Source organism: Nuphar pumila, chromosome 9 (genome assembly GCF_984573655.1).
Source record: "Nuphar pumila chromosome 9, dmNupPumi1.hap1.1, whole genome shotgun sequence".
NCBI lineage: Eukaryota > Viridiplantae > Streptophyta > Magnoliopsida > Nymphaeales > Nymphaeaceae > Nuphar > Nuphar pumila.
Window position 1 is genome coordinate 122,902,791 of NC_143257.1, and position 12,108 is coordinate 122,914,898.

General features: G+C 37.0%; 1 protein-coding gene across 1 annotated transcript; it reads right to left on the reverse strand.

Moving 5' to 3' along the window:
- Positions 1 to 361: 361 nt before the first annotated feature.
- On the reverse strand, positions 362 to 12,108 carry LOC149829215 (light-inducible protein CPRF2-like; the record flags this gene model as incomplete). Its single annotated transcript, XM_090017222.1, has 7 exons — positions 11,736 to 12,108; positions 3,639 to 3,732; positions 2,486 to 2,642; positions 1,464 to 1,539; positions 1,245 to 1,370; positions 552 to 939; positions 362 to 447 (listed from the first exon to the last, which is right to left on the reverse strand). Coding segments are annotated over exons 1-7 (1,245 nt in total), but the record flags the coding sequence as incomplete, so codon positions are not given.

Consider the following 12,108-nt stretch of genomic DNA (forward strand, 5'->3'; position numbering starts at 1 on the left):
GGCCACAATAATGGTGCTGACCGGACCAACCATGCCGTGCAGTACCTTTCTCGGCAATGCCCATGACTGCATATTCTGACTTATGAATGTGCACATTTTAGTATAATGAGATCAGCAACTAAACCTTTGCGACACTTGCAGACACTAGTTTCACAAATAAACATCCACCATCAACCAGCAGAGCCGAACAGAGTAACATCCACAGTTCAGTTGTTGAAACAGGTATACACGAAAACACACACACACACACACACACACACTATATATATATATATATATATATATATATATATATATATATATATATATATATATATATATATATATATATATATATATATATATATATATATATATATATGGTGAATTGAGTGAATTCTTCACTTAAATATTTAGGAAGGAAAAATGTTTTTACAAAATCGCTCAACTTAACAAGATGCAGAAACCCTGTAGTAACAGAATAACAAATGGAAACAGTTTATCATTAGGCATCGGCAAATGAATTAAAACATCCTCATGTTACGCATTGTGTCAGGTTTTGTTCTGCTTACCATTGGCGTCTGCTATGTTGGAGTTTTCTGGGTCCCAGCCTGCATCCCATGGATCAGGGGGACCAGTAATCACACCCCTGCGAATCCGTTTCTGCAAGTGCTCCAGGCTTGCCACTCGCTGCAAGGAAGGGGTGCACCCGGTCTTGCCTATGGAACCGTGAACTTCTTCACACCCATGATTCATGTCTGAGATACCATTGTTCAATCCTTGCACATGAACAGGTTGGATGAAGTGCTTTGACTCATCTTGCACTGGAACAACAGAGTCTGCTGTGATATCTGATGGACTGCCAGAGAATTGCATGTTCACAGATGACAAATCTGACATTGTCTGAAAGAATGGCCCTGCGACAGTCACCCGCTTCACAGTTTCTTCAGCCATCTTTACCTAAAAATACACAGCCATTGTGAAGTCGACGACTACAAAGGGAAGAAAAAGAAATGTGATATTTTCACAATATTCAATCGTTCATGAATATTGGTGACTACAACTAAGACCCAACAAGAACTTTGTGATTGTAAAGTCTGCACATAACCAACAAGAAGCAAGATGAAGGAGAAGAAATGTGATCAATATTGGTAATTACAACAACAGAATTTCGTGGTTGCAGAGTCTGCCTATAACCAACAAAAAATAAGTCATTCAACAAGATCGTGGACCACCAAAAGGTAGCAACCAAACTCACAACCTACCTTTGCTCTCAATGTTTCAACGTCTGCTTTTAAGATTCTATTGTCCACAGCAGCTTCGTTATACTTTTGGCTGATATCGGTGAAGCGGTTCAGTAACGATGAGTTCTCAACTCTCAACTGTGCCACCTATTAATTATGCAAAAAGGAACAAGCGAAGACATTACTATCACAAGGAATGGAAATTCTTGAACATAGAGAGGCAAGATAGAAAGGGCCAACCTGTGTTTCAAGCTCACTCAGATGTGCTTGTTTTCTTCTTCGTGAACGTCGTGCAGATTCTCTATTTGAGAGCATCCTGAACCAAATTAGTAGGATTAGTGGATCTTGAATTATATAAAACATGAAATAAGTCCTAATATTTACAGGAAAAAGAAACATTAAAATCGCACAAGCACATGCTACAAAAGCAGGTGGCATAGATATTTTTTGGAAAATGGAAAGAAAAAGAAAAAGAAAAAGGAACGGCCATGAGATAACCAGACAAAACTACAATAAATAAACAAACTGACTAACACATATATATATATATATATATATATATATATATATATATATATATATATATATATAAACACAAATGGTGCAATTCAAGAGCAAGATAAGAAAAGTCCAATTGCAACAGTGACGTAATGAAATTTCATTTAAAACTGCTTGGAACAATAAGCAACCATTCAAAAAGGAAAAAAACAATAAAAACTAATCTCACATCTAGACATATCTGATAAGTGATAACTTGTCCAAAATTAGCACTTCAGCAATAAGGACTAAAAATAAATTATAACAGGAAGCAACTGTGTATGTGTGAGTTGTCTTTTTTCTTTTTTGCCTTAAAAAACAATGATCATAACCTAGTCCTCCTTTTAGGCTTACAAATTAAGCTCCACATCGATCAAGTAACTTCCACTTAATCAAGACAACAGTAATACTTTTTTTTTTCAATGCCTCATTCAACAGAGAGTTTTGTGTTTTTATATTAACAAATATTGATCAAAGTATTGTGCTAACTCTGTAAATTGCCCCCTCCAATAAAGCTATGCTCTTACTTTTGAATCTTTTGATATAATATTACCAGAAGCATGCTTTCCCACTCAGACTGGCATATTCAGTTACACTATCCTAAGCATGATTTCTTACTTTTGAAATATTTCCCAGAAGCATGATTTCTTTTGAAATATTTCCCAGAAGCATGAATTCCACTCAGACTGGCATAGCCAGTAGCACTATCCTAACAGCATGATTACCTTCGCACACGTTTTGCATCAGCAGGATCCATTTGCTCTGTAATCTCTGTTTCCCCTTCAAGCTCATCATCATCTGATTGTTCTCTCGAGGATCCACTTGTGGTTGCTTTAACTTGAGGCCCTTGATTTTTCTGTATATCTTGAGTCCTGGAGAGGCCTGCAGAAATCCTTGAAACAGCTCAAAAACTATACAGATTTGCAGAACAGCATACCATCCAAAGAGCTTCTGTAAGTTGCAATAAACGAATGAGCCACCCCTAGCATGGCAAGGAACCAATGAGATTATGCAGATAGAATTCAATACCAAGCAGAATGGAGGATTTGGACAGCTCAAAAATTGGAGTTATTTAACCAGATTTTTCTTCAGCTTGCAATAAGTCTTAATGTTTAGTTTTAGTAAAATTCAAACCATGGTGCAAAGAACCCTTGATACCAACTGGCTCCTAAGTAGCACACTAGAGTATCATGGACCTTTTAGCAGTAGCAGCATCTTACAGAGAGAGGATGTAAAAAGTAAAAGTAATAAAAGCGTGATCTATGCCAGAAGGATTATCCTACTAAGTTTCACTTTTACCCTTTTCTCCAACTTTCTTTACCTTCAAAGAAACATAAATTTGACTAGATAGTGTCTCTTTCAACATTGTTATTTCTTACATTAGAATAATAATAGTTACAGTAATAATAATAACGGTGATGATAATGATGTCATAAAGATTACAATCATCACTCCACACAATGTATTATATGCAAGGATCAGGAAGGTGTGTCAATCCAATAATCAATAACATGAGTTCTGGATTTCTAAATGTGTCGATAAAAAACTTTAGTTCTTGCTTTGTCCCTGACACCTATTCGTCATCATTAAGCCATCCCGTTACCATTGACCAACCAGCACCTGATGATATCATGGAAAGCACTTCCTCAATAAACATATTTAACACCCTGGGAGCATATTGAGCAGAAATCTTCAAAAGGTACACCGGTTACCATGTTGCTATCAACTCTTCTTTCAGCATCATTTTGCTGGAATAGAGACCAAATCCACATCAACCTTCAATAGTGCACATCTTGTAATACACCTTTAGATCTAAAATGATAAAAAACAGGACTTCTCCCCAGATATGGCTAACCAGTCAAAATACAAAGATTATACCTTTGGTCAATGATTGAGAACACAATTCCGAACTTTCTGAACCCTGATGCCCACTATCAGCCAGAGTAGCGTCATGTGATTTTATACCTGATACCTGTCAACATGTCAAAAGGCTTTAACATACCATGTTCCCCATGGCATAAATGACTATCAAGTAGGCACCAAAAAATCACCAGCAAAAAAATGTTGACGATGGCTATGAGACAAACAATGGTCACTTTTCTTTTATACTGAATTAGTAACAAGATTCAAGACAAAACATAAAAATGGGAACCAGTAGTTGGGGACAAGCTTTCAATCCAAACTACAAACTGCCATAGGAAACAATTGGGGGAAGAATCCCATGCCCTTGGAATCCAATTCTCCACAAGACATCGATCATTAGTCATTTCTAGAAATGTCTCTTTCAATGTGTGTGTGATGCACAAGGAATGGCTGGACTCAGAATGTCAAAATTGACATCTCTATTAAGTGTGAACTATAATTATCTGGGAATTGGCTATTAAGTAAAACTGTATGTACTTGATGCCCTTCCGGATAAACAAACAAGTCCCAGTAATTTCAATTTAGTGGTTCAGTTTGTGTTCCAACATGGATTTTACATTGTCAAGAACTAAAAAAAATGTGGAACAATTTATGCATCAAATAGAAAAACGTTAAAATAAAAAAGATTAATTCGTACTTCCCAACACGTTTTGGAAATAAAAAATAAAGTGAAGTGCGCTTTCCAATTTTTTTTGGCACTTCCCAACACGTTTCAGAAGCGTCACGTTTCGCGCTTCCGAAACGCGCTTCGGAAAAATGCAATTCCCTATCTCCTATGGCACTTCTGGTAACCCTAGTTTAAACATCCGCTCCATTACAGAGAGGGTCTTCAATATCACCAATGGTTGAGAAAAACAAAACCTGCAAGAAGATCTAACAAGAAATAACTATATTTATATAAATTATACGAAGAGGATGACTAAGCACACAAACATACAATATGTAAAAAAAATTTAATAAGTCAATTTAACATTTTTCAAAAATCATTTAAAGTAAGAGTTTGAGTTTGAACAATCATTAACTTTAAACATGATAGTCATTGACAAACTCGACTTAATAGATAATCAAAAGTTATAATACATAAGAGATTATAATAGAATAATTTTAAGAGATGCAAACAATGATAAAATTATTTTATGAAAATTATGCACATATATATTTATCACAAAAAGTCACATTAATGCATATCAACATCATCAATATCATGAAGAAATAAATCACAAAGGATTACAAATCATTTTCACACGGCGGACGATACAAAAAATGATTTTCATCAATTACTTAAGCAAAGTCAAATACACAAAGATCTATTATATTTTCAAAGCAATATCAGTCATACAACTAAAAAAAGGATTATTTATGGACCAACAATAAAAACACTTTTAAGAGCCCATGTTTAGAAATAAGCGAAAATACAAAAAGAGATCTAATGAGGATCCACACAAATACAATAAGAATTTGCAAGCACTAGTTTGTCAAAATTAATACAAAGTGTGAACAATCTCAAGAACAATCAAATGCTTACAATAGCCACTACTGGTGTATACAATACAACACACGAGATTTTACCAGAGTTGTCAGTTGGAGAAGCGGGAGCGGAAAGCGATTTGAAAAACGAAAGCAGGAAGCGAGACACTTCCAAAATTTTAAGTAGGAAGCGCGGGACGACTTAGAAGCGAACCAGGAATCATCTCAGAAGCGAGAAGAGAAGCAACCTAGGAATTGAGGGAGAAATGAAAAAAGAGAATAAAAAAGAAAAAGAAAAACAAAAAAAATGAAAAAAGAAGGGAAAGTGAGGGGGAAGAGTTTCGAAAGTGCCATGTTTCACGCTTCCAAAATGCGTTTCCCCATGTCCTATGGCGCTTCCAGTAACCCTAGATTTTACTAATGAAATAATTAAAAACACATTAATTAAACTTATGCAAATTATGCAAAACGATTAATCATAGAATAACTCAAGCAACTAAGGCATATACAATGCAAAATGCATAAAAATATTTCAATAACCATTTCTCAGAAAAGAGTAAATGAGTTTAGAAAAATTACAAAGAGATTTTCAAAAAAATTTCATACATCATAATGAATGAATTTTGCAAATTAAAACACTAGTTTGACCATCACAAGCAATCACCTAACTAGATCTTCAATCCTCAAAAATCAAGTGTATCAACGACTAGAACAAGATCACAGACATAATGCCACTAAAGGGCCAAAGACACACATGAAAGTGTGTATAAACATCTTTTGTCTACATATAATTACACTCAAAACAAGTGTATTAACGACTAGAACAAGAGCATAATCACAAAGCCAACGATGGGCTATAATCACACACGAAGGTGTGAATAAACATCTCTTGTCTACATGTAATAACACTAAAAAACAAGTGCATCAACGACTAGATAAAGAGTATAATCTTAATGCAAATAATGAGTTAAAAACACACACAAAAGTGTGAACAAACATCTTTTGTTTATATATAATGACACTTAGATAAGAGGCATAAAGAGGAGAAGACACTTGAGGTAAAAAGCATGTAATGGAAACACGTTAATGTTATCAATAATAATATCAATTTAAACCATCTTTTGAAACACTATGGTTTAAAAAATAGATAGCCATCATAAATAAACGAGTTATAAGCATCCATAAAAATAATGGTGATACAACAAATGAGTGATACAACACACTCAGATCCAAAGATCAAATAATTGTCAGTTAGAGCCAAACCATAAGTTGACAATCTAAATTGACATAAAATGAGGTGCAAACAACTCATCCCAACAAAATCTTTGAATCAATAAAAGCATATATTGATTCAGAGGCCAATCAACTATCAATCAAATCCAAGACTAGTGTCAACATGATACTCATAAACTTTGATAATTGCAGATTGATAAGATGATTTGAAGTGCACACATAACTCACTTCAGTGGCTAACCCTAACCCAACAACAAGGCCAAGAGAGATAATGCATCATACATAAAATTCCGTGATGGAAAAAATCAATGCCATAAGAAGGCAATAAATACTCACGAAAATCAATTTCCAAATAGGTGAGTTCATATCAAATAACCGATTTGAAAAAAAAAAATTTTAAATCAAATCCAGTAAAGTTAGATAAAAACCTTATCATAAGAATTAGTGCAATTAGATGCACAAACAATACGTCAATCGATGCAATCACAAGTAATGCAACATACGATGACAATTTTTACAAATTTGAATAAATAAGCATCCAAAACGATGCTTGAGGACGATCCAATAAATCCCACTAAATAGACAAGAATAACATATATAATCTTTAGATCTAAATCTACTATGAGGCAATTGAAGGCAACATATAGAGATTCCAAAAGAGCTAAGTGCACAATCACACAAATACAAAACCACTAGGAGCCAACTAAGAGGTATGCATAAACATAAAATTGTTGACATGATTGATAAAATGTTTCCAAAGAGCCATAGAGATTTTAATAACATACATAACTATGAACCTACATATGATTGCATTAAATAAGAGATTTTTCTCACAATGCAATGAAAATACAATATCCAAGATGCATGATATAAAATATCAATAATCAAGAAAGAAACCACTAAGATAAGCACTAAAAAAGGATTTGAGTATATGATAACAAATCATGCTTATGTTATTCAATAAAGACTATTTGAGGTATATACCTAAAGATGCCTTAATCCAACATGTCATTTGAAAATAGTCTTAATAGAACAATGTCACTCAAACATACATAAAATAACACATTCACATGATAATAGAAAACCTTATGAGAACATAGAAAACAAGATCACACAATACATTTTTTTAATCTTTATGGTTGATCATGTCACAAAAAAAGAAATCCAAAAGATAGTCCACACATATGTTAAGAGACATTCAAAAATGAAATTTAGTACTTTGTAAAAACATGAAACACATAAGATTTTAAGAAACCACATATTTTGCAAAATATAATTTTTCACTACACATACCACATATTTCAAAAACATTTAATTTTATCATAACCCTTTTACAAATACTTACCATACATATGAAAATAGAAAAGCCAAAGATACATACCGGAATACAAAATTCTTAAATCCATATCATTCATTAATACAAATCTTTCTCAAGACCTCAAACCTTACTCTGATACTATGTCACAAAATAGTATGAATATCAATGCACTCCGGAATACGTCCCATGAGCCAAGAATACAATGTAGTTAATTACTCATTTACAATGAAAATACCCATAAAGCACAAGACTTAAAAATAAACAATTTCATTAAGTATGAAATTCAAGTAATACAAAAGAAATGAAAAATTACAAAAGAGCCTCACTACAACACTCAAAACCTAGAAATCTACATATCACTCTCTCACCTTACAATGCACAAACCCACCCCTATTTAAGGAGAAGGGGAGAACCCTTCTATCCGTTGGAGAGGATCCAACAGATAGAAATATAACCGTTGGACCCTCTCCAACGGTTATATAAAGTCAACAATTGTTGACTTAGTCAACCCAAGTTGACTATATAATATAATATATATTTTATATAAATAACCATGTCTATATACATATATTATATATATATACATATGTATATAAATATAATATATAAACATATGAAGATATTATATTAATATATATACATATAAGATTACATCCATCTAAACATTTTTTTACCTCCATTCATGGGATGAAGGTCCTGAAATCTAGGATCTTTTGAACAAAGAGAACGCTATGCACCCATGACTATGTAGAGGGGTAATTTTGTGGTTCCTCAATTAGTGGTAGTTAGTTCAAATCCGGGTAGTTTCATAATAACAGTAAACTGCAAGCACTCCCTTAGAGTTTTATGCTTTCAGTTAAAATTAAATAAACAATAGACATGGTTTTCATGGGTTGACTAGAGAAGTCACATGCCAAACCTTACAAATTAAAATTGTGACTACTCAATCAATTAGTCCTCTAGTCAACCTAGTCACTGGTCTGTGGCTAGTTGTACTCTACTCCAAAGAGATCTAACAGTGGTAGACCAACTAGTCCAATAACTCAACCTAGTCGATGACTAGGTGAACACTCACCCAGTAGTTGACTATGTAGTTAAATTCTAAAATACCAGCACCTTCCTCTTCCTCTGAAGATTCTTCTTTTTCCTTCTCCTCTTCTTTTCCATTTTTTTTTGTCCAGCCAGGTGAATAATGCACAAAAAATCCTTAAGCAAGCAGGAGAAAAGAAAGGATTTGCAATAGAGCAAAAGTGACAACTGACAACAACTGTTCGCATGCTTGTTCCTTTGAAAGAAGCAAATGAATGGCACCCAGTAGTTGACTATGTAGTTAAATTCTAAAATGCCAGCACCTTCCTCTTCCTCTGAAGATTCTTCTTTTTCCTTCTCCTCCTCTTCTTTTCCATTTTTTTTTGTCCAGACAGGTGAATAATGCACAAAAAATCCTTAAGCAAGCAGGAGAAAGGAAAGGATTTGCAATAGAGCAAAAGTGACAACTGACAACAACTGTTCACATGCTTGTTCCTTTGAAAGAAGCAAATGAATGGTTATTCTATGATGCCTATACCAACTCACCCTATTTGATTTTACTCTGTGTTCATGAATTCTTAACAGAACTAACACCTTGCAGAAACGGGAAGAACATAGGTGATCTGAAGCTCCCATGCATCAACCATGACTAGGGATGCACACGAGCTGGGCTTGAGCCGAGCTTGGCATGCACAAGCTCAGCTCACCAAACTAATTCTATGTACAGGCTCGGCTTGAGCCAATCTTGGCTCAGTTCGTTAAGCTCGTTCCGAGCACAACAGACTGAGCTGACCCGGGTTCGGTCCATTGTATATAAACTCAGAAACTCATTCTGGTAGCGTACACGATAATGGATGCAAAGAAATAGGAATAATTTGCAACATAAACTAAACAGTGAAAGACAATGCAACAACAATCATAAAAGGATCCTCAAAATTGCCTGCCTTGAGCAGTGAATATGAAGGAGTTGCAGAGGGAGTGGATCATACAGGAAAGCACAAAGGGTTCTAATTATCAACTCCCACACATTACAAACTATGCTATTATAGAAGCTTGAAAAAAGAAAACAAAAAAACAATAATAGAAAGACTTGCAGACCAATGATCAGGAGTGGTGGGCAACTGCATGGCAAGGAAGGAGAAGGGGACGAGGCCGCGAAGAAGGAGAAGCCAAGAAGGTGATCTGGGACTCGGGAGGCACAGGTGCCTAACCTTGCAACTCTGCAAGCTCGTGCTTGCCAGGATCGGGAGGCATAGGTGAGAGGGAGGGAGAATCCCGAATGCGACCACAACCGCAGGGAGGCACAAGTGAAAGGAGAAGCTCTGTGGTGGTGGGCGATCTTCGGGAGGCACAGGTGGTGGTGGGACTGTCAGGAGGCACAGGAGACCACCGCAACTGTGGTGGCAGGTGACGGCGTTGGGAGGCACAAGAGAAGAAGGTTGAAGGGGTGATCGGAACTCGACAGGGCGATTGTGCCGGGAGGGGAGATCGAAACTCAGCAGGATGACGACACCGGAATTGTGGTGGTGGGCAACGACGCCAGGAGGCACAGTGGACGAAGGTCGAAGGGGCGATCGGAACTCAGCAGGGCAACGACGCTGGGAGGGGAGAATGAAACTCAGTAGGGTGACAATGCAGGGACTGTGGTGGTAGGCACCGGCGCTGGGAGATCAGAACTTAGTAGTCGGCAGGGCGAGGGGGAGGTATGAGGGGAGATCAGAAAATCGAGCAAACCCTAATCGAGCCTACTCGATAAGGGGTAAAGGGGGCAAGGCGGGGCGGGGCGAATCCGAATTCCATGTAAAAGGCTACCGATCCTTATCGATCCTACTCGAGCTTATCGAGCTCAGTAGGCTGATCAAGCTCGGCTTGTTTGCTCGTCCGAGTCTCAGAGCCGTGTACAAGCTCAGCTCATTTAAAGGCACGGACGAGCTTCAGGACGAGCTTAACCGAGCCGAGCCCAGGTCGATTCAGTTCATTGTGCATTCCTAACCATGACATACCATTTCTGTGTAATCTACAAGGTCCATCCATTGCTTATCAACACCATAACTCCATATAATTGGCACATCCACTTCCATGAAAAGATATACACTGAACAATAGTTGAAAAGAAAGATGAAGGATAAAACAACAGGACAGAAAAGAGGAACCCAGATACAATATCTTATTTTTGAAAGAAGGGAACCTACGTACCATATCAACAAAAAAAGAGAAAAGAGAGTCAGAAGAACCAAAATACGCCAGTTTGACACATGCAAAACATACGCTTTTACTAACCAATAGAGACTGGCCCATGTTTAGTGGTTCTGACAATTAAAGAATGATCCATTCGGCTGTAATGATATTTACAGATAGATAACAGTCGGTTCAACCGTTGATTATGATGGCCTGAAACACCTAAACTGGTAATGAAATAAAATCCTTGAACAGCTTAGGATACAATGGGGATGACTTATCGGAGACATAAATCATTTTATCATTCTGAATTTCTTCCGGTCTGTATAATCTAATATGGAATTCCGAAGAACAATCAGAATTTCGTTACCACTCCTCGAAACAATTCTTTCAGTTCAACAATAAAAGGAAGTAAACAATTCCATGTAAAACTCAACAAATAAGCAAGACCCATCAAGAAACCAAAACCACCAAATATCCATGCAAAACGCCCCCAAAGCACAAACCACCAAAACAACACAAAATTCAGCAAAATTACAGAAAATTAGGACTCCTAGAAAACCCTATCCGAGTACAAACAAAAGGAAGAAAATAATCCATTTAAACCCCCCAAAAATAAGCGAAATCCATCACAGAACCATAACCACTGAATTTCACATGCAAACCGCCCCTAACACCACAAAACACCAAGGCAACACAGAATTCACCAAAATCATACAAAATCAGAACCCTAAAAACTCGATGCACTTACAAACTCATTCAGCAGCAACCAAAAAACAACGTCCAACAAAACAAGCAAAGAAGCAAAAAGAAGAAAAGGAACCATACTCGGGTCAGAGCGACCGCTGCGCAGGCAAGATCGAGGCGCTGCTTCAGAATGGCATGGTACTCCGGCGTGTCAATCAGGGGCACCGCCGGCTCGGGCATATCGGGCTCAAAACCGTCGTCCCGGCCTCTGACTCCGCCGCCCCGATCGACGCCGACGGCGTTGTTATTCTGCAGGGAGGATGAGGAGGCCTCCTGGATGAACCTCCGGAGCGCCCACTCCGAAGTGTTCCGGTTCAGCTTGTTATGGTTTTCGCCGCGGGAAGAAGGGGAGGACCAGAACGACTCGTCAATGTCCTCCAAGGAGTAAACCCTATCCATCCCCTTCTTCTTCTCTCTCTCTCTCTTTGTCAGATTCAGAAAAATCCGACAGAGC